The sequence below is a fragment of the Aquarana catesbeiana genome, linkage group LG01 (assembly GCF_042186555.1).
Source record: "Aquarana catesbeiana isolate 2022-GZ linkage group LG01, ASM4218655v1, whole genome shotgun sequence".
NCBI classification, from domain to species: domain Eukaryota; kingdom Metazoa; phylum Chordata; class Amphibia; order Anura; family Ranidae; genus Aquarana; species Aquarana catesbeiana.
The window spans coordinates 151,638,154-151,662,026 of record NC_133324.1 but is presented as its reverse complement, the minus strand read 5'-3'; the positions used below and the strand labels follow the sequence as shown (position 1 = coordinate 151,662,026).

At 40.8% G+C, this 23,873-nt stretch overlaps 1 protein-coding gene across 1 annotated transcript in view; it reads left to right on the top strand.

The window, feature by feature from the left end:
* The window catches only part of EDIL3 (EGF like repeats and discoidin domains 3), a 1,025,075-nt gene that overhangs the window by 637,507 nt on the left and 363,695 nt on the right, over positions 1–23,873 (top strand). Inside the window, exon 6 of the mRNA XM_073624465.1 lies at positions 17,800–17,981. Coding sequence (XP_073480566.1) covers positions 17,800–17,981 — 182 coding nt within the window. The remainder of the gene's footprint in view (positions 1–17,799; positions 17,982–23,873) is intronic.

Sequence of the window (23,873 nt, the reverse complement as noted above, 5' to 3'; positions counted from 1 at the left end):
GGTTTTGTACTGCCCTGCCATTTTAGCACCTCAAGAAACGACATAGGCAGTCATAAATTAAAGGCTGTGTAAATTCCAGAAAATGTACCCTAGATTGTAGGCGCTATAACTTTTGCGCAAACCAATAAATATACACTTATTGACATTTTTTTTACCAAAGACATGTGGCCAAATACATTTTGGCCTAAATGTATGACTAAAATTGAGTTTATTGGATTTTTTTTAGAACAAAAAGTAGAAAATATCATTTTTTTTCAAAATTTTCGGTCTTTTTCCGTGTATAGCGCAAAAAATAAAAACGGCAGAGGTGATCAAATACCATCAAAAGAAAGCTCTATTTGTGGGAAGAAAAGGACGCAAATTTCGTTTGGTTACAGCATTGCATGACCGCGCAATTAGCAGTTAAAGCGACGCAGTGCCAATTTGTAAAAAGTGCTCTGGTCAGGAAGGGGGTAAATCCTTCCGGGGCTGAAGTGGTTAAGGGAAAAAAAAGCTGCATCTAGAGGTATTTGCCTCTATTCTTAGCATCAGGTTAATAATGTTGTCCTGAACACAAGATAGTGATTAAACTTCTGTGCCCACATACTGTATGTAGAATGACTTACTGAAACGTTTTACAAATCAAGATTTTTTACAGTCTGTTTAACTGGTAGCTGGTGCTCTTTTATTTCTATAATAATAATATGCAATTAAAATTGGTAACAGTGGAAAATGCTTTTTTTGTTTTGGCATGCCACAGCTTAGCTGGCATACATTCCATATCAAAGTATCCTTACATACTAAGTTACGCTTATATAAATGGTAGCCTGTGTGCGCATGTTTTTCACACATTGTAAGTGCTTAATACATTATGTGACCATACACTTTGCTTGTTTATGCAGATACTTTAGCAAATCCACCCCAATACTGTATTTTTATACAGCATTTTAGCTATGGTTTTACCTGTTTGTCTTTTCCTATTTTCCTACCATGGTCTCTATTTTAAGGAGCTAATGTGCTCAGCCTGCACAGGAAGTAATTGTAAAATAAGAACTTCTAGAGAGTGGAAGTCACTGAGGAGTGACGCACATAGCAGGAATTTTAATTGACTGCTGGATGGACACGCAAGCTTGACAGCAGGGGGGATAGTTGACCAAGTCTGGTATCCCATATGGCTCTAGTGGCCGACTATATATTAGATAGATCAGGAGAATGTCATTGAACATTTAATGGAACTATGGACTGGCATATTAAATGTAAAAGCAATGAAGCCAGGTAAAATGGTCCTGTAGTAAATGGAACACGCCATAACTGAAAGTGCTGGCTTTTAAAACAAGATATATGCAGATATATGCAGGAGAAGAATATTGTTGTGCATGCTTTATGTACGGGGACTTTTAGGTAAACTTTGAATGTGGAAAGATTTAAAAGTAATATCAAATCATGAATCTTGTCATAGTGTGTAAAGTAAGTCTGTGACAGCCAAAGACAACAAGTGTTATTCTTGTTCAAAAAGAGGCAGGTTTTGTAGAAAGATAATTTCAGCTTTGATTTAAATTCTTCCTTTAAGATTAATTCAAAGTCTTCTTGAAACTCTTGATTTTATTTTTTCATGTCATCGCTCATTCTAAATTAGGTTTACTTTTCTGCACAGAATGTGTGTGGGTGGATAGTTTAAGGTCAGAGTATCATGGATCATGGCTGTTTGCAAATACCAGATGAAGGATCTTTATTAAAAAAAAAATGTCAGTTATTTTTAGCTTCAATTAGATTTTAAAATTACAGTCATATGACTGAAGTTGCATATCATTGGGTAAAACTTTGTGAATTGATCCTCATGACTTTAACATTATTAATATGCAGTTTGAATTATACATTTGTATGCTGAAAGAGGAGGGCACCTCTAGCCAGGTTTCATAGATTACAATGGAAAGAGATGAACAGCCATATTGTGACTGCTTCAAGTTCACTGCCCCGTTGCTGGCTAATTGTAAATGGTTTAGATTAAAAAGCATTCAAGATTTGAGTAAGAAGTGCAAATGCTTAACAATGGTCTATCCGTCTTTACTAACATTTTTTTGTTGTTGTTTTTATATATACAAAGTAATAAAATGTCTGATTTGATAGCTGTTCTGACCAGGGTTGTCTTTAGTTGAACCAAATTGTTACATATGTTATCATCTTCACACATACTACATGTGAAGAATTATTAGGCCAATTCCTAGTGAGAAATGCATTTAGAGAGTTTGAGGGGCCTTTGAGTTTCTAAGTTCCATTGTGAGGAGGAGGCAGAGACGTTAGAAGTGAGTTCTCATGACTTCATTGTTGACAGACTTAAATGGTCAGTTAAAAAATTGTATTTGTCACACATTTTCTTCTAATTCAAAGCTACGGATAGTGTAGAATTTTTAATGCAAGTAAAATCTATATGTAGTCTCACATTGTTTTTTTTTAAAACAACATAGCATGTGACCTATAGATTTCTAGATATATTTTCTGTAGTTCCTTTTTAGAATTAACATCAATATGATTTTGTCAGCTTGATGCTTTTCACTTTGATAACTGCCTTCTCTCTTTTATGTGATCATAACAGAGGCAAGGACCTATAAATTGCAAATTGATGATTTTACTTTTTACATACCATGCTAGAGAATGAATCAATAACCAATTAACCGGAGAGAACACTATGAAGTTGTTATCCACTGAGATGTTATTTGTCATTAGAGCTTGCATTTAATCACTTTATTTCTAAGCAGATACTACTATTTGTTATTTTTATGTAAGTTCACATGCTTTCCCATATCTGAAAGCCCAATACATTCCCTAGAGAGGGGCAGATTGAAGGGGGAGAGTATTAGCGGGTTGGGTTGAGTTTTTGAGAACCTATCACTTTGTCATAAACAGGGGAAATTACATATTCTCTTTAATAGCAGTTTCAAAAGCCAATTCTACTTTTATCTGATATACCAGCTTTAAATGATCATCCATTTTTGTCCCTTCTTATTGCCAACTTTTTTTCTGAAAATGCTAATTACCAGTTTCTGGCTTGAATAGTTTGAACCAGTGACCTTGAAAACATACAGTAAGTGGAGACTTCTTGATCCCTCACCCCCCCTGTGACAGCTTTTATGTTGCGGTTGCAATGCTTTAGAGCCTGAGTTGGTAAACCCATGGACCGCGGTCTACCAGTCAATTGTGTCCAGGTGACTGGTGGATCAGTCCTAGGCTTGCCAACCTGCTGTCACTGAGTGTGGTTGAAGGCGGCAGGAGGGAGCAGGCAGCCATGGAAGCATCAGCCTGCTGCGTGAGCTGATGCCTCATCTGTAGTTCCGGCTGCAATGTCAGGCGGAGTGCTACCAATAGTACTCCGCCTCTCATTCTTTACAGCGAGATCCACAGCGGCTGGAAGCACTGCAAGAAGTTAAGGTCAGTGGGCATAATAGGACACAGTAAAAGCTATGTGGGCACAAAAGCATTTATATAGGCACAATAGCATAAAGATGCTATTGTGCCCATTTAGCTGCTGTTGTGCCCATATAGATTCTACTGTACCCATATAGATACACAACAGCATAAAGATGCTATTCTGCCCATATAACTGCTATTGTGCCCATATAGATGCTATTGTGCCCATAAAGATGCACAATAACAGCTAAATGGGCACAACATGTCATGTGTACACCTTTGGTTGCTGCCTCTGCAGCTAAAGGGGATAGGGATTGGGGAAGGTAAAACTGCAACTCAGCTACATGGTTTTACCAGCCCCAACCTCACGTGTAAACAAGCCCTGAGGACGGTGAAGCCAAATGCAACTAAGGGCTGGTTTACAAGTGCGACAGGCACTGCTGCTCCTCTGAAACGTGATCTAAGTATGTCTGACAGGTGGCAAAAAGGCTGATATAAACCTATAATTGCTGTGCAATGCACACAATTGCAGTTTGGTAGTACAACCATTGTAGAATTAAACCAGGTGGTTAAGAGGTGACATATCTCCTCCTTACCACCTGCCAAACATCTCTGAAATGCAAACTGCAAGTAGATAACTTTGGAACGGATCCTGCTCCGCGTTCCTGTGCAATTTATTTGAAGGGGCTGCAAATCACATCAGACTGCACAAAAAATAGTACATGCACCACTTTTCAAAAATGCACCTTCGCAACCATGCAATCTTGTGCTCACAAACACACTGCATTTGCTATCTGTGTTTGGGGTTAACAATATATTGGCACCCACAGTAGACCGCAAATGCAGTGCGTTTTGAACACGGTGCAGGCAATGCACATGGAGCATGCCTTTCTGGTGTGAACCAGTCCTAACAACAGGACACTTTGGGGGAGATTTACTAAACCTGGTGCACACAGAATCAAGTGAATCTGTGCAGAGTAACCAATCAGCTCTGAACTTCAGGCTGTTCAATTAGGCTTTGACAATAAAACCTAGAAGCTTGGTTATTATGCATAGCTACACCAGATTCTGAGTGCACCAGGTTTGGTAAATCTGTCCCTGTGTCAGATTTACTAAATCTGGATGATTTTTGATTTTCACCAGTGTTGTTCAGGTAGATCTCCACCTCTCTAGGGTTGCCTACCCCTGCTTTACAGGCTTCAAGGTAAAAAAAATATATAATAAAATGCACATTATTTTTAACCTACAAAATCCTGTGCATTTATTTTATTTTTTTACTATAGGTGAACTTAGCCTTTAAGGCTTGAATGGCCCTTCTTCCAAACTCCATATTCATCAAGGCACCAAGATCCATCTTGAAAATTATTTCTATGGGCCTTCTGGCATGTGCCACCCAAGATGTAGGAACTGCCCGAGATTCCAACCATGTATGGGGAGGCTGAATGTACCCAAGTTGATTGAGTTTTTTTTCATCTGGCCATTTGTATTAGCTTTCTGGGTGTACCCATGGGATATGATTAAGCCTTTCATGCCTTACCTGAGAACCAATAACTTTATTATTTATAAAAATGCATTGCAGTCCATTCTCTCAGCATGTTGAATTTTGTAAGGAAAGTCTGCTGTTCCATATACAGTACATCATAACAGGGAAATCTCGGTCTTACAGTCCCTGCTAAGTCTAAGTAAAATTAGAAATTTTGACATACACTGTGCTGAATGAATTTTATTTTAATCCAAAAAAAACATATTTTTAGGTATTTCAAGGAGCTTCATTTTGAAACCTTTGTTCCACACAAGTTTTATGACAGATACATTGAATTAAGGTACACTTCAAATATTTTAGAAAGATACTGTAAGAAGCACATCCTAGTGAGTAAAAGTTTCCAAGTAACATCTTTTGACTCCGTAGGGTCAAACACAACACTACTGTATTACTTTTAATGGATCCAATACAAATTCACTTTTGATACAAATAACTCTCCTCAATGTGCAGGTCTTATATCTGAAGGGTTCCGCTTGAGGTCATGAGGACAGGAATTGGGCACTTCTGGTTACATTTGGCCAGACTACATATGAAGAGTTAGCTTACATGTATCTTATCTGACATATACATGCCTACTAATATCTCTACTAAGGGAATGTGAAATGTATGACTGTCTAAATACTCTGCATTTAACACATAACAAATTCTTAAACAAGGAAGCCTGTGAAATTGATATTCCTGATCTAAGAGCACAGGACTGGAAAAACTTTGTTGAAGCCCCCAAGCTGAAACAGAAAATCTAACCTGGTATAAGTGATGCCTTTATCAAATAATCAAGTGACTATTCATACCAACAGCAAATCAGAAATATGTGCTCACTGTGATTTGTTTCCTATTGAGTTACAGGTATAGCCATATGGTTCTGCAAAATGTTGTCTTTCAAACATTTAAGGCTAAATATTCGCAATCTCCAACTGCTACTCACAATAACAGCATGGATAAAAATGCTAAATCACTTTCTTGACCTTAAAAAATGATTTATACACACAGAAAATGTAAATCTATCTAACATTTTTGCATATTCGGCCACATTCTCAAAATTCTACAGATACATCCTTACCTGTACTAAACTTTCTATAATTCTTTGAACACTAGAAATCAAGATTAAAGAGGCAGTGTCAGCACTGTGAGCCAACAGGGGGTTGCAATGCTTATTCATAGCCCAGTGAGCATGCTAGAGACAGGGCGTTTATACAAGAAGCTGCAAAGACAACGGTTATGAACAGTCTATTCATTTCCCAAATAGAGTGGCTAAGGTATAATAAGAGGGAATGAACAGAATTACAATATTTTGGGTGTGAAATGATACACCAAAATACTTTTTAACCCTGCATTTAGCTGTTTGGTGTTTTGCTTTGAATAAAAAATGTATTATGGGAAATTAAAGGTTTGTTCTTATCAGCCTTTATATAATGCAGTGTACTCCTTTATGCCACATATGTAATTTTGTATATATTAGACATTACAGGCATACCCCACTTTTATGTACACAATGGGGCCAGAGCATGTATGTAAAATGAAAATGTACTTAAAGTGAAGCAATACCTTTTTTTCACTTCTGCGGGGTCAGGTGCTGTAGTGGGGGGTCAGGGGCTTTAGTGGGGATGTCAGGAGCTGTAGAGGGGAGTCAGGGGCTGTAGTGGGGGGGACCAGGGCCTATAGTGGAGGGCTATGGGCTTTAGTGGGGGGTCAGGGAGTGAAGTTTATAGTACTGTACAGTAATCCACTTACGTTTAGGCAAACATTATTTGGTGTTCGCGGCAAATTCAAAAGCCGTGGAACACCGTTAAAGTCTATGGGTCACTAACATGAAAAACCAAAAGTGCTTATTTTAAAGACTTATATGCAAGTTATTGTCGTAAAAAGTGTTTGGGGACCCGGGTCCTGCTCCAGGGGACATGTATCAATGCAAAAAAAAAAGTTTTAAAAATGGCCATTTTTTCAGTAGCAGTGATTTTAATAATGCTTGAAGTAAAACAATAAAAATGAAATATTCCTTTAAATATCGTGCCTGGGGGTGTCTTTAGTATGCCTGTAAAGTAGTGTATCTTTCCCGTGTTTAGAACAATACCACAGCAAAATGAAATTTCTATACCCCCCCAAAATTCCTTGTCCCCATGTTGATGGGGACAGGGGCTTGTCCCCACAATTCTTTCCCGGTGGTTGTGGGGGTCTGCGGGTGGGGAGCTTATCAGAATCTGGAAGCCCCCTTTAACAGGGGGACCCCCAGATCCCAGCCCCCCTATATTAATGGGTATCGGGTACTATGTACCCCTACACATTCACCAAATAAAGTGTCAAAATGGTAAAAATTACAGGAGACAATTTGGGACAAGTCCTTTATTGAAAAGAAAAACAAACTGTCCTGTGATGATCATTCATCTTCGATCACAGCGTCTGATGTCCTGAGAAAAAAAAATGGAAAAAACTTTATACTAAAAACTTTATAGTACTATACAGTAATCCACTTACGTTTAGGCAAACATTATTTGGTGTTTGCGGCAAATTCAAAAGCCGCGAAACACCGTTAAAGTCTATGGGTCACTAACATGAAAAAACAAAAGTGCTTATTTTAAAGACTTATATGCAAGTTATTGTCGTAAAAAGTGTTTGGGGACCCGGGTCCTGCTCCAGGGGACATGTATCAATGCAAAAAAAAGTTTTAAAAATGGCCATTTTTTCAGTAGCAGTGATTTTAATAATGCTTGAAGTAAAACAATAAAAATGAAATATTCCTTTAAATATTGTGCCTGGGGGGGTGTCTTTAGTATGCCTGTAAAGTAGTGCATCTTTCACGTGTTTAGAACAATACCACAGCAAAATGACATTTCTATACCTCCCAAACACTCCTTGTCCCCATGTTGATGGGGACAGGGGCTTGTCCCCACAATTCTTTCCCGGTGGTTGTGGGGGTCTGCGGGTGGGGGGCTTATCGGAATATGGAAGCCCCCTTTAACAAGGGGACCCCCAGATCCCGGCCCCCCCCTATGTGAATGGGTATTGGGTACTATGTACCCCTACACATTCACCAAATAAAGTGTCAAAATGGTAAAAATTACAGGAGACAATTTGTGACAAGTCCTTTATTGAAAAAAAAAACAAACTGTCCTGTTTTGTCCATTCATCTTCGATCACAGCGTCCGATGTCCTGAGAAAAAAAAATGGAAAAAACTCTGCCTCCATGGGAGGCTTCGGCTGACTGAAGCCTCTTCGCGATGACAGCTGTTATATAGCTGAGGTTGGGGCCACCCGGTGATGTAAACGGGTGACCCTACCCCCTCTGATGCCACGTGACATCAGAGGAAGGCGGGGTCATCTGTTTACGTCACTGGGTTGCTCCGCCTTCCGCTGATGTCAGATGGGGCGGGGTCATCCATTTACATCACCGGCTGGCCCCACCGTCAGCTATATAACAGCTGTCATCGTGATAAGCATCCTCCCCATGTTGAGGGTATGTGGCCTGGTACGGTTCAGGAGAGGGGGGCGTTTTCTTGCCCCCCCCTTTTCCTTCCGCCTGCCAGGTTGCATGCTCAGATAAGGGTCTGATATGGATTTTGGGGGGACCCCTGTGCCATTTTTTTTATTTTGGTGCGGGGTTCCCCTTAATAATCATACCAGATTGCATGCTCAGATAAGGGTCTGATATGGATTTTGGGGGGACCCCTGTGCCATTTTTTTATTTTGGTGCGGGGTTCCCCTTAATAATCATACCAGACCCAAAGGGCCTGGTAATGGACTGGGGGGAACCCATGTTGTTTTTTTCAATGATTATTATCTATATTGTCGGGATCCGACAATTTATTACAACCGCAAGCAGTTTTAAATGACTTTTTTTTCCTTTAGAAATGTAATTTTGCTGTGGTATTGTTCTAAATATGGGAAAAATGCACTACTTTACAGGCATATGAAGGACACCCCTAGGCACAATATTTAAAGGAATATTTCATTTTTATTTTTTCACTTTAACCTCCTTGGCGGTAATCCAGAGCGTGACTCGGGTCTGACTTTTACTGTCAGGAGCGGTAACCCCGAGTCACGCTCGGGGTAACATTGCAGAGCATCCAGCGGAGCCCTTACCTTCTCCTGGGTTCCAGCGATGCCCTCCACTGTCCTCGGCTGTGCTCCGCTGTGATCGCCAGCGCGATCACCGCATCTCACTTCCTAGTTCCGTTCCCTGCGAGCAGCAGCGGCGCACGGGAGCGGAACTAGGCGGGAAATTCAAAAAGTTCAATAGTTCAAACACAATAACACACATATAAAAAGAGGTGATACAGTGTAATCTGAGAGGATTACATTGTATCATTTCAGATCTCACTGATACAGTGCCCCTTGCTTCCAATAAAATATTGAGAAGATGGAATCCAAAAAGCGCCATTTCACGACAAAATCGCCTTTGGAGCAGTTGAATGACAGCGACAGCGACACGGAGTTGCTCCCAGAACTCAGCGATAGTGAGTCGTGGGGAGATTTGTCGTCTGACACTGATCTGACAAGTGACAGCAGTGACAGCGGTGATGATCCTGCACCTGACATCAGCGATGTGCGCACTTGGTGCCCTATTGAGTGCGATACAGACCAGGTAGCGCCCCCAAGATTTCCCTTCACTGGATCACCTGGGATGAAGGTCGAAGTTGAGCGTGACAACCCTCTGGCATACCTGCAATTATTTCTCACAGAGGAGGTAATTGAAAAAATTGTCATAGAGACAAATCGCTACCAACAGCAGCAATCCACTACGCTGCATGCCAGGTTTTCCCGAAGCAGAAGGTGGGAACCCGTGACTAAAGAGGACATCTGGCTGTTTCTCGGACTCATTATTCTTCAGGGGGTGGTGGGGAAACCACGCCAGAAATGGTACTGGACCACCAACAAGTTACTGGCCACTCCGTTTTTTGGTACTGTGATGTCCGAATACTGTTTTTCCCTCATCATGAAATATTTTCACTTCACTAACAATGAAGAGTTTGATGAGGCCACGCATCCTGCGCCCAAGCTAAAAAAAATCTGGGAGGTATGCCAAATTATTGGGAACAATTTCCAGCGGGCCTACGTGCCAGAAAGGGAGGTCAGCGTGGATGAGAGTTTGATGGCCTACAAAGGACGCCTAAGCTGGATCCAGTATATTGCATCCAAAAGAGCGCGGTTTGGCATCAAATCATACATGCTCTGCGAGTCATCCACTGGGTACATATGGAACTCGGTCATTTACACCGGTAAAGGCACGAAGTTCAACCCCAGGTACAGCAACTATGGGATGGCCACATCATCTGCCCTTACACTGCTGGAGCCATTACTGAACCAGGGATATTGTGTGACCATGGACAATTTCTATACGTCGCCGGAACTGTTTGAGGTTTTGATCCAAAACAAGACTGATGCCTACGGTACAGTTAGGCCTAACAGACGTGACATGCCATCTATGTTTGGCAAGAAAAAACGAAAACCCGGAGAAATGGTTGCCTGGCAGAAGGGTAAGATGATGGCAATACGTTGGCGAGACAAGAAGGACGTGTGTCTCATGAGCACTGTGCACAATACCTCCACTGCCACGGTCCACACAAAAGGTGGGAAAGATGTGCTGAAGCCACAAGTCGTGATAGACTATAATTGCACTATGGGAGGTGTCGACCGAGCCGATCAGGCAATGACCTTTTATCCGACTATGCAGAAACAGCAGAAAAAATATTACAAAAAGATTTTCAGGCATCTTCTGGAACAATGCCTTTGGAACGCTTACATCTTGTACCGAGCAGGGAGTGACAGGCCTCTTGTTCATGCAGATTTTATCTGGAAGGTGGCTGAGCAGATTTTTGTCAAACAGCAGATGCCATCAGTAGATGTGAACAGACCTGGACGACGTGCTGTTGGTGTTGCCAACCCAGAACGCCTAACAGGTCGGCACTTTATGGACTATATACCGCCAACCGCAAAAAAGGCAGCACCTACCAGGATGTGCGTGGTTTGCTGTTCACACAGAGAATCCGAAAGGAAACCAGGTTCTATTGTCCGGATTGTGACGTGGAACTGTGTGCTGTACCTTGCTTCAAAATTTATCACACTCAGGATGTTTATTGAATTTTCTTTGTCTGACAAATTTCTTTAGTTTGTATTACATTATTGAATAAAATTATATTATTTAAAAATTTAAAATCATGATTTTGTGTTTCAAACTTTATCACATCTGGGATGTCTACTAGAGTCTTGTTTGGTCAGGTTTAAGTAAGTAATTACTAAGAATTGCAGGCCTATAATACATAGCATCAAATTTCTATGCAAAATAATTGTACCGCTTTCAGCACAAAATTCCAGACAGAATCATACCGCCAGGGAGATTAAGCATTATTAAAATCACTGCTCCTGAAAAAATGGCTGTTTTTAAAACTTTTTTTTTGCATTGATACATGTCCCCTGGGGCAGGACCCGGGTTCCCAAACACTTTTTATAACAAAAACTTGCATATAAGCCTTTTAAATTAGTTTTTTTGATTTTTTCACGTTTGTGTCCCATAGACTTTAACGGTGTTCGCTTGTTCATACAAATTTTTTGCCTGTTCGCATGTTCTAGTGCAAACCAAACCGGGGGGTGTTTGTCTCATCCCTCTTTATGGGCTGGAATGCCTCAGACCCTCTGACATGATCCAGGTAATAGGATGGAGAATACTCAACAGCTTTGTGCCTTTCTACCTTTCTGATTTAATTTAACAACTAAATAGATGTTTTTAAATAGTTTATTGAACTCAAGTTTTAACAAATTTAGGAATGGATGGATGCACTGTGAGGCAACAAAGATCAAAACACATGATATAGCTCCTACAGTCCAGTGAAGTAAATCCAAAAGGGGATGGAATCAATGAAGGAAGGAAAAGAAAGTGGAGTGTTTTATTTATTTTTTTATTTATTTAATTATTGAAGAGTATACAGCAACTAAAATGGAATGCCCATGTGTATTATTTGCATATATTTTCTGTTTATTATTTGCATACATGGAGAATGGTGGCTATTAACCCACCTAACATTACAAAAAAATGACATCCATTATGTTATGGCAGGATTTGTTTTTTACTTTTTAGTACTATCCATTGGCTGTGCTCCTTCTCTATACATGCATACATTTCTCCCATTCAGCCTAGGGCATCTTTCCTGCCAGCTATTGTATTCAGACAGTTGGCACCTGTGGCTGTCTGAATACAATAAATGTTATGCAGAGGCACAGGAATTCTAGTAAGTTACCAAGATTTACCCTAGTGGTAAACATATGCATTATGTATATATATGTATATATATGCTGTATACTGTATATGATCATTGAAAAGTGTGCCTTATTATCACTTAAAGTGCTTGTAAAGGCTGAAGGTTTTTTACCTTAATGCATTCTTTATATTAAAAGATACCAGTGCCACAGGTGAATGCACAGAAATGAATGGACCGCTGCTGCTCAGATTATTGAAAATGCAATAAACAAGCAATGTGATATAGTGAGAGTAGCGCAGGTCCATACACCAATCCTTAATATTATTGTGCAAAATATGTACGCATATAACAAAATATATATAAACAATTCTGCTTAATAAACTATGTGCAAAAAATATATATCTCCAATGCAAATAAAATGCAAGTGCAAGATAAGTGCAAATCAAACAATAGTGCAAAAATACATTAATAAAGTGCTTAAATGATAATCCATATAATGTTTTTGAAAACACTTAAAATATCAACAGTGACAGCAAATATAAAATTAGCTCAACAAAGTTCTATTTGGAATAGTGATGTGAAGTCCAAAAAAAGGCTCTATATCCAAAATCCCAGGTGCTCCACAACAGTCTGCAGTATGAATCCTTCACCACTCCTACTAAAATTAACTCACCAGATAGTTATGCTTGTTATGCCGCATGCACACGATCGGACTTTCTGGCATACTTAGTCCGGCAGACTTTCCGACGGACTTTGTCTGCCAGGTGCGCCGGACTTAAAAACGGACAGACTTGCCCCCACACGACCGGACTTTCCAGCGGGCTAAGTTCGCCCGTTTTTCCGACGGACTTTCGCTGGAGTTACGGCGGACTTTCAGAATGAACGGACTTGCCCACACACGGACAAGTCCATTCATTTTGAACGTGACTCAGGTACGACGGGACTAGAAAAGGAAGTCAATCTTGCCGCTTTTATCGGCGAGATTGACACCTTGCGAGCCCCATCGCGCGTCATACCAGGCCCTTAGGTCTAGTATGGATTATAAAGGGAAGCCCCTATGCCGAAAAAACGGCGTGGGGTCCCCCCTAAAATCCATACCAGACCCCGATCCGAGCACGCAGCCCGGCCGGTCAGGAAAAGGGGTGGGGACGAGCGAGCGCCCCCCCCCTGAACTGTACCAGGCCACATGCCCTCAACATGGGGGGTGGGTGCTTTGGGGGAGGGGGCGCCCTGCGGGGCCCCCCCACCCCAAAGCACCTTGTCCCCATGTTGATGAGGACAAGGGCCTCTTCCCGACAACCCTGGCCATTGGTTGTCGGGGTCTGTGGGCGGGGGGCTTATTGGAATCCGGGAGCCCCCTATAATAAGAGGGCCCCCAGATCCCGGCCCCCCACCCTATGTGAATGAGTATGGGGTACATGGTACCCCTACCCATTCACCTAGGGAAAAAGTGTCAATAATAAAACACACTACACAGGTTTTTAAAATAATTTATTAAACAGCTCCGGGGGGGTCTTCCTCCGGCTTCGGGGGTCTTCCTCCGGCTTCGGGGGTCCCTCCGGTTCCTCTTCTCCCGGCGTCCGCATGGTTCTTTTCCGCTCTCCTTGGCCTCTTCTCCCAGTGTTCCAGTTCTTCTGCCGTCTCCTCCGCTGTCTTCATGCCACTCTTTTGCCAGCGGAGGTCCGGACTTCTGGGCTTCTTGTCTTCTTCCCTCTTCTCTTCTCCAGATGTTGACTTGATGCTCTCTCTGGCTGGACTGCTCTCTGAGCGCTCCGTTGTGACTTATATAGGAGGAGACCCCGCCCCCTTATGCCGTCACAGTCCCTGGGCATGCTGGGACTGTGACGTTTTAGGGGGCGTGGCCACCGGGTGATGTTGATTTGGTGGCATTTAACTGGCAGAGTGAAAATACACATAATTGCTTTAAAACCAGTACAGTTGTGTAGCACTTAGACAAGTGAGTGCATTTGGTTTTAATATTCAATAAAAGGTTTAAGGAGTTTTTCCACTACAGGAATTATTTTCTTTTGTTGTCATGTTTGATCAGAACTGAGGAACAAAACAAACAAATTCTGCAAGACCTTTCTATATTATAGAGGTTGTTCTGTTCTGGTGAGTTCTTCTTTTGCACAGGGTGTTTGGACTCACACTGATTATGGTTTTGGATCACATTGTGGTAAATAATAATGATAATTTACAAGAATATACACAGTGTCCTTGTTGTACAGCAGTAGGGATTTACAAGCAATTACAGAGATGATAGATTATTGGACTTTTATATTATTCTATCATACATACAGTATGTTACAATTTCTTTGATTTGGTTACTTGTTTTTTATTGTAGTGATGATTGCTGCTTTGTTGGCACAATCAGTTCACTGACTGATCACACATTAGTTGCAGTATTGGGAAATAATAGTTTTTTTAAATGTTGATATACACATATTTTTATCAGAAGTGTGCATCATTGATATATGCATTTACAGTATCTCACAAAAGTGAGTACACACCTCACATTTTTGTAAATATTTTATTCTATCTTTTCACATGACAACACTGAAGAAATTACACTTTGCTACAATGTAAAGTAGTGAGTGTACAGCTTGTATAACAGTGTAAATTTGCTGCCCCCTCAAAATAACTCAACACACAGCCATTAATGTCTAAACCGCTGGCAACAAAAGTGAGTACACCCCTAAGTAAAACTGTCCAAATTGGGCCCAAAGTGTCAATATTTTATTTTCCAGCACTGCCTTAACCCTCTTGGGCATGGAGTTCACTAGAGCTTCACAGGAGTCCTCTTCCACTCCGCCATGACGACATCACGGAGCTGGTGTCCCTGCAGAGACCCTGCGCTCCTCCACCTTCCATTTGAGGATGTCCCACAGATGCCCAATAGGGTTTAGGTCTGGAGACATGCTTGGCCAGTCCATCATCTTTATCCTCAGCTTCTTTAGTAAGGCAGTGGTCGTCTTGGAGGTGTGTTTGGGGTCATTATCATGTTGGAATACTGCCCTGGGGCCCGGTCTCCGAAGGAAGGGGATCATGCTCTGCTTCAGTATGTCACAGTACACATTGGCATTCATGGTTCCCTCAATGAAATGTAGCTCCCCAGTGCCAGGATCACTTTTGCAGCCCCAGACCATGACACTCCTGCCACCATGCTTGACTGTAGGCAAGACACACTTGTCTTTGTTCTCCTCACCTAGTTGCCGCCACACACACTTGACACCATCTGGACCAAATAAGTTTATCTTGATCTCATCAGGCCACAGGACATGGTTCCAGTAAATAATCCATGTCCTTAGTCTGCTTATCTTCAGCAAACTGTTTGCAGGCTTTCTTGTGCATCATCTTTAGAAGATGCTTCATTCTGGGATGACAGCCATGCAGACCAATTTGATGCAGTGTGCAGCATATGGTCTGAGCACTGACAGGCTGACCTCCCACCCATTCAAGCTCTGCAGCAATGCTGGTAGCACTCATACATATATTTCCCAAAGACAACCTCTGGATATGACGCTGAGCATGTGCACTCAAATTCTTTGGTCGACCATGGCCAGGCCTGTTCTGAGTGGAACCTGTCCTGTTAAACTGCTGTATGGTCTTATACACCATGCTGCAGCTCAGTTCCAGGGTCTTGGAAATCTTCTTATAGCCTAGGCCATCTTTATGTAGAGCAACAATTCTTTTTTTCAGATCCCCAGAGAGTTGTATGAGGTGCCATGTTGAATGTCCAGTGACCAGTATGAGAGAGTGAGAGCGATAACACCACATTTAACACACCTGCTCCCCATTCACACCTGAGACATTGTACCACTAACAGATCACATGACAACGGGGAGGGAAATGGCTAATTGGGCCTAATTTGGACATTTTCACTTAGGGGCATACTCACTTTTGTTGCCAGTGGTTTAGACATTAATGGCTATGTTGAGTTATTTTGAGTGGACAGCAAATTTAAACTGTTATACAAGCTGTACACTCACTACTTTACATTGTAACAAATTGCCATTTCTTCAGTGTTGTCACATGAAAAGATAGAATAAAATATTTACAAAAATGTGAGGGGTGTACTCACTTTTGTGAGATACTGTATATACTGTATATATTTATGCCTTTTGCAGCTGCACTCAGTAAACATTTTTTTCACATGTATAGCAATCTGTTCCCTGTTCCAAACTGTTGATCATAATGTCTGCCTACAGGACTAGAATTATTGTTTTTTCTCTCCCAGTTTAACTGTCTTATGCCATTCCCCACCTACTACGTTCAACCAGCAACCCATAGTATCACATGGAAAAAATTAGATGTCAAGGCTACGCAAACTACCCTACCATCAGGCAGAGAATTCGAAAGAGGCAATTTACTTACTTTGTGTCAGTTTACCTAGAACTTAAAGAGTAAAGCCTGATACCCACGTACCAAAAGATGGCGAGTTTAGCAGGTGCATGTGTACATTGTATCCTGTCTATTTAAAGAAGGCAGTTTAACAGCGAATGGTTTTGCTCGAAAATCATTGTGTTGATGTGAGGATCTGTCAGGTTTTTTTTTTAGTTCAACCCGCTGGTTGAACCTGAATGTGTATACCCAGCTTAACTGTATGCAAGATACAAAGGAATTCAATGATGGAGTAAGGCCAAATTGATAAATGTCAAGGAAGCAGAAAGATGAGAATGTTTGTTTTTTTGTGATTATAGCATTGTATTTTAATTAGTATTTTACGGTGCATCCATAACATTTTCTGAGAGCAGCAGTCATCTGGTTCAGCTTATAAGGTATTGTCTCCTTTACAATTCCCATTTCTAACATATAAATTGTATGTGGAAAGATGTTGCACCATGGGTCACTTAGAAAGAAAATTCAAATTAGCCCTATTGATTTCTGGTGGTATTTCCCATAAGAACCACCTGCTTCTAATTCAGGCAAGCATCATTACTACTGCCACTTTTGGAACCTGTTGCTATGGCAGAAACAAATTTCTTAAAGGAATTACCACCAGTTCTTATATAAGGAAACCGGCAGTAATTATGAACAACTCTGAGCAGGCATATAGGAGGTACACAATTACTCATAGCATGCCGTGCGTGTGCATGGAAGCTGTCATGTATGTGACAGCTTCCTGAACAAGATTGAATTCATGACCCAATTTAGCTGTTAAATGTGAGATTTCCCAGCCAAAAGCTAAATGTAAGCAAAGGTGATGGTGTTACCTAAATATGACAATGCCCATATTTGGGAAATTACTTGTTACTGGGTGGGTGGAGCCTGATGGGAAACTAAGAGATTAGTTCCCCATTGGGTCCGCTTGACTTTTGATTGACAATGCACAGCAGTAGGTGGATTTAAAAATCGCTATTGGACTAAATAGCAGCTATGGATTTGCCCACTACAGTGTACTGTCAATCAAGTTTGTAATCAAGTAATACAAGTCTGAAGAGGAACTAGTATCTCAGTTCCCCATCAGGCTCTGCCCACCCCAGTACAAAACTCCTCAACCATGTGCCACACAAAAAAAAAATCTATACTATGAAAGGGTTCATTTGTTTTGCTTGCCTCTCAGGCCAAATGCACCTAGTCCTTCTCTTTTGGCAAGGCACTTTTACCCCTTTCTTAATTAGGAAATTCCTGTAAGCAAAATAAATATGTCATACATAATATGATCTAATTTACTTTTATTAGGATGTTCTGGACCACTGGGTATGGAAGGAGGGATCATCTCAAACCAACAAGTAACAGCATCTTCAACTCACAGAGCTCTTTTTGGATTACAAAAATGGTACCCATATTTTGCCCGACTGAATAAAAAAGGACTTGTCAATGCCTGGACATCTGCAGAAAATGACAGGTGGCCATGGATTCAGGTAAAGCACTATATATTTTTTTCTTTGCAGGCAAGTGTTAAAGCCCTTTGGCTAATGACTGTGCCTTTCTTGAAGCAGTATAACCAGTGTAATTCTTACAAATGTAATATTTTTAAGGGAAGGTAACCGTGCAATTTTAGTAAACAATTATTTTTATATTGCCAGCCAAATTGACAGCTTCTGGTTACTTTGTTCTGTTTGTAAACAAAGCTGAGTGGGGATTCCATTCATTTATATAAGACACTTATCCTAGATGAGGGTCTGCTATAGATGCTAATGGAGGACACCCACAAAAAAAAAAAAAAAAAATGTGAAGTTCACCCATAACTCATACCAGACCATTGTGGTCTGATGTGGATTTTAAGGGGGACCCACACAAAAATCATGAAAAAAAAATGTAGTGCCTCCAAAAAAACATACAAGACCCTTACCTTAGCATGCAGCCTGGCTGGCCAGGAAAGAGGGAGGATGAGCATGCACCCCCCCTTGAACCATACCAGGTCCCTCAATATGGGGGGGTAATTTGTCAGTCAAGACCCCCCCTGGAAAAGCACGTTGTCACCATGTTGATGAGGACAAGGGCCTCTTCCCCACAACCCTGGCCCAGTGGTTGTGATAAGAGTTCCCGGTGATGTCATTAACCAAATAGCAATAGAAAGTGTCGCAGCTGGGTAGAGTTCAGCTTTAAAAAACATCTTCCAGTTGCTAAGTAAATATTGCCTCCACCCTTCCATGTCCTTAACAGCCATCGACAGAAGGAAGCTGCCATGCAAAATAGCAGAAATAATACAGCTAGTATTCATGTTGTTTAGCTACCACCAAACAGGTAAATGTGCAGGCGTTCATCCAAATGCTTAAACATCCAAGGTGAACCTTAAGCTCATCCCTAATTATCATTAACATTTGTATTGTTAACTTTGTTTTCCATAAGCAATGTGTTTTTTGAGGAATGCAAATTTGAAACATTAAAAAACTGAATAAAAAATAATGAGCAATTAGGATTAGGATTACGGATCAACTTCAGTAAAACCATTGTTTTAGTTTACAGTAGGGTGGAGAAAAGCTAAGATTTGCTTCTTATAACTGTACTGAAGAGCCCCCTGGCCCCATCATAGGAACGGGAAGTAAGACAATCTCTGGAATGTAGACACTAAGAGCAATAAAACCTGACAAAAGTTATATCTCCTCCTCCCATTCTATTCAAAAGAAAAATAAACATTTGAATTTTGAGTGTATGTAAACAGACCTTTTCTTATTTGTCACCTTTTGGTCTATTAAAGTGATTGTAAAGGCTAAGATATATACAGTATATATATATATATATATATATATATATATATATATATATATATATATATTTATTTATTTATTTAAATAAAAAATATGTTATACTTACCTGCTCTGTGCAATGATTGCCTAGAGCGGTCCTTTACCTCCTCTACTGGGGTCCCCCACCAGCGATTTTGGCTCCTTCTCTTCTCTGTGCACCAGCATAGGAAGCCGCTTCCTATGGGAGCGCACTTGTGGACTGAACTGGGCTGTGTGCATCCATAAACACACAGAGTTTGGCTTGGCCCTGTTCCCTGCTCTCTGCTCACAGGATTTGCTTGACTAAAGCAGGAGTCAATGGCTCCCGCAGCTGCCTCTCTGTCCTGCGAACACAGGGAGTGAGGAGAGAGCCGCTATAGATGGGCACAGCATGGGGGGGGGGGGGGGGGGTGAGGGACGATACAAATACTGGGACATTTTTTACCTTAACCTCTTGCATTTTTGAGGATATTATACTATATTATACTATTGGGGACACTAGTATAGTTCTGATCATGATCAAGATATTATTCTGTACAAACACTATATTAGTAACAGTGGTGATCAATGGCTTATAGTGTCACTGTGATAGTGTGGTGGGCTATTTGGTGCTAACTAACACTGTCTGGGAGGGAAACTAACTGAGTAACCGACACTAACATCACTAGTGGCACTAATGTAGTGATCAGTGATAATACTGTACACTGTACTAAGGACATTGGCTAGATGACAGGAGTGATCAGGAGTTCAATCAAGGAGTTAACTGTGTGCCTAATAATTGTATGCAAGTGTACGTGTACTTCTTCACAGATCATCTGGCTGTGTCTCTCCTTGCTTTCATTTCTGAACAGTAACTAATAGCAGGAAGAAACTGAGCCAGATCTGTGTGCTGTGATTACCAACACACAGATCTCTGTGCTATGATTGTCCACAGCTGATCAGCAGGTATACAGCTAAAATGATTTTCTGTAACCTGCTGATAAACTCATGCTGTGTCCAATCACAGCACAGGTCAGCAGGGTGAGCAGACATGTGCTCTTCTAAACCAGGAAGTATGCCAAGATGTACAGGTATGTCGCAGAGCCTGGGGCTGCCCCCCACCAGCAGTAAATCTACTGCTGGCTGTCTGCAAGAAGTTAATGCAGGTAATGCATTAAGGTAAAAAATGTCCTGGCTTTAGAATCACTTTAAATATGGAATTGAAAGTCACATACATAGGTTGGACTTGATGGACTTGTGTCTTTTTTCAACCTCACCTACTATGTAACTATTTAAATGGAGATAAGGAAAGGCTCTGCGGTATATCTAAGGAAAGCTGTCTCCTGCCTTAAAAGGTCAGGTTAGAAATATTAGATCATTTCTGTGCAGTCCGAATGATTCAGCCACTTGTGCCATTGCTTCCAGAAGAATGCACGTTTGCCATTTTTAATAGCGAACATCGCCAGAAATTGTATTATTGTCTCAATCACCAGGTGGCAATAAAAGAAGAGAGGCTGAAATAAGAAAACAGATGAAGTCACCACATCTAAAGAACGCTAAGCTGCAGTTTGCTTGTTCTTAGGCTTATAAACTCCAGGGTAACTTTTTTATGTAATCATGACAATCAGTTAGGATACATGTGACTGTATCAGGCCAACTGTTCATTAAAATTGTATGAGATAATGGTTAATGGGGCAGTACATCCTTTTGATGTCAAGGGCTGACATTTGCAACTGCAGACCATGTTTGTCGATTAGCATATACCTAGCTGATCACAGTGTACAAAAATCTCCTTTTCATTTCACTGGCTGACCGATGTTTTGGCCATTAATTTTTTATCATCTAATATTGATTGTCTTTGATTATGCATACTATGATGGCCATTACAGAGTGTGTTACAGCCAGTGGTCATCAACCCTGTCCTCAGGGCCCACTAACAGGCCAGGTTTGCAAGATAACTGAAATACATCACAGGTGATATCATTTTCAGCTCAGTGATTGCAGTATTCTAGTCTGCATCTCCCCAAGGTATTACATAAAACCTGGCCTGTTAGTGGGCCCTGAGGACAGGGTTGATGACCACTGTGTTACAGGATAGTGTATATACAGTGTGCTTTTGGAAGCGGGATTACCAATGACCTGTGTTGTTAGAAATATGTGTGAATGAAAGACGTTTTTGAAATACGTTTGTGGTTTGTCTTTAGATTTATCTAAGTCACTGTTGAACCTCTTGATCATTAAACATATGAGTTTAGCCTTTACTAGGAATATGGAATATTATAATTGATCAAGGCATGTACAATAGTTGTTTGAAAACAGGAGCAGGAAGAACAACAAGAATCCACAAAGTGGGCACATATTGCACCTAGTTCTCTTCATACTGTATGCCAGTATGTATCTCAAAGAGGTTGGCATTGTGTCCCTTCTTTAGAGGGAGACCAGAAATTCTCCTTCTGCTGCAGTTTGTCAAGTAAGAGCACATGAAGCCAGTGTCAAGCACATTGGTGAACATGATACCTGACCACGATGCTATCCCAAAATTCCTATCATTTGTCTCCTGTTTTATTTAATAGCTTAAATAATCTCGTTTTCAGCTGCTTATTCAAAGCATGCCATTTAGATCAGTATGTTTCAATTATGTCTTCCTTTTATCTAGAAAATTTCTGCCAATGTATCTCTGATAACAATATCTGTAATCTGAGACTTCTTTTTGATCATTCCTTCTAAGCGTCTCACATACACATATGTCTGGCTGTTTAATTGGCAGTGTATCATCTCTCCTTTTCTTTCTGTCTTTACACCTACATTTACCCCTGTTCTGAGCCTTCCCTGGAATGTATCTCTTCCTGATTTAAGGAACTGCTGACATGCTATCTATTCATTCTGTCTAACTGCATTTCAGACGCTTCTTAATTGATGTGTCTTTCAACTGTCTGTCTGTACAGGTATTGTGCAGAGATAATGTTACTTCCCTGATAAAATGATACTTTCCTTGTACATGGGTGTACCCTATGTATTTTTGAACAAATCTCTGGGATCTTTGAGGTGGATAGTCTCACAGAAAATGTACAGCTGACCCAAAATTGTATAATAAAAATTCAAAATTTTTTCTGCTTGTCTCAGCCTGCAGTAGATAGAAGTTTGGTCATATTGGTCATGTTTTTATCATGACTTACCTGCTAGCTAGGTAGAGCCAAGAAGGATAAACTTTGGATTTTTTATATAAAATTTAATGTTGGTTGTAAATTTTCTGAGAGGCTATGCACCCTGAAAATCCCAGAGCTGTTAACCAACCTAAAGGTTAGATGTGTAATGATGCCCGTAATCCTCCATTGTTGTTATACTATCCTTTAAGCCCTTTCTTTGCAATTTGAGCTCCAACCCAAATATAATATAGGATTAAGAGTAGGTGAAGGCCACTATAAAATCTCTGCTTACGCAGATGACTTTCTCTTTTCCTTTACAGCTCCACATATCTCTCAGTCTAACCTCATAAAGGAATTTGGACCTATAGGGAACTTTCTTCCCTCAAAATTAACTTTTCAATGAAAAGTTGCTTTGCTCCAATGATGGTTTGCATCCTTACATCCAACTTTAATTTTCACTGGGCATTCAAATACATCAGCACCTTCATTTCTGTGGACTTAAGAGACACCTTCTCTTAATTTCACTCCCCTACTGCAGAAGTTGTGAACTTTGCTACAGAAATGGGACAAAGATTGGTTTTCCTGGTTTGTTCATCGTTATACAGTATTCTCAAGATGACTATACTTCTTACATCTTTGTACCTATTGTCAACTCTACCCATACATATCCCAACCTCTTTCCTCAAATCTATTCACTCTTTACTCTTTAAATATTTGTAGGTGAATAAAAATTCTACACTTAAACGTGAACTGGTGACCCGTTCGAAAACTTAGGGAGGCACTGCACTCCCAGACATCATGAGATACCATGATGCAAGCCACCTGGTGAAATTACTTGATTGGAGCAGGCACAAAGAAGTGAAAATGTGAGTTACCCTCAAACAAGCCTTCTCACATTTTCCCTTCTGTAGATTACAGTGGTACCTGCCTGACTTACCATCTCACCATCCAACCTCATCCACTACTGGGTCCTTCCATTAAGTGTTGTGGGCGATCTCCTTGATGCACTCCCCTCTTTACCCTATACTGGGTAATCCAGCATTCCCAGCTTTCCTCTGTGGAACCATTCCACAATCTTCTTGAGGATAATATCGACCAAGCTTAGCACTTCCTTGCTAATGGTCAGTTGCCTACCCTGGCCATCCTCACCTTGACCACAGGCCCTTTTAAATTGACAACTTGGAAGACCTTCAATTTAAGGCACTTTATAGCTTCCTTACCTCCTCCTGAATCTTTTCTGAAACCACATGAATACTTTGAGACCCTATGATCTGATATGGGTCCACTCAGACACTCGCTCTCCAAGGTCTACACTCTTCTCTCCAAACTGCAGAAACATTATAAAGCTCCTTACCTTTTTCAATGCAAGCAGGATCTACAAATGACTCTCTCCTTCACAAAGGATACTCTTTTTCTCTCTAAAATAATCCAGACATCAGGAAAGTAACTGTAGACTCCT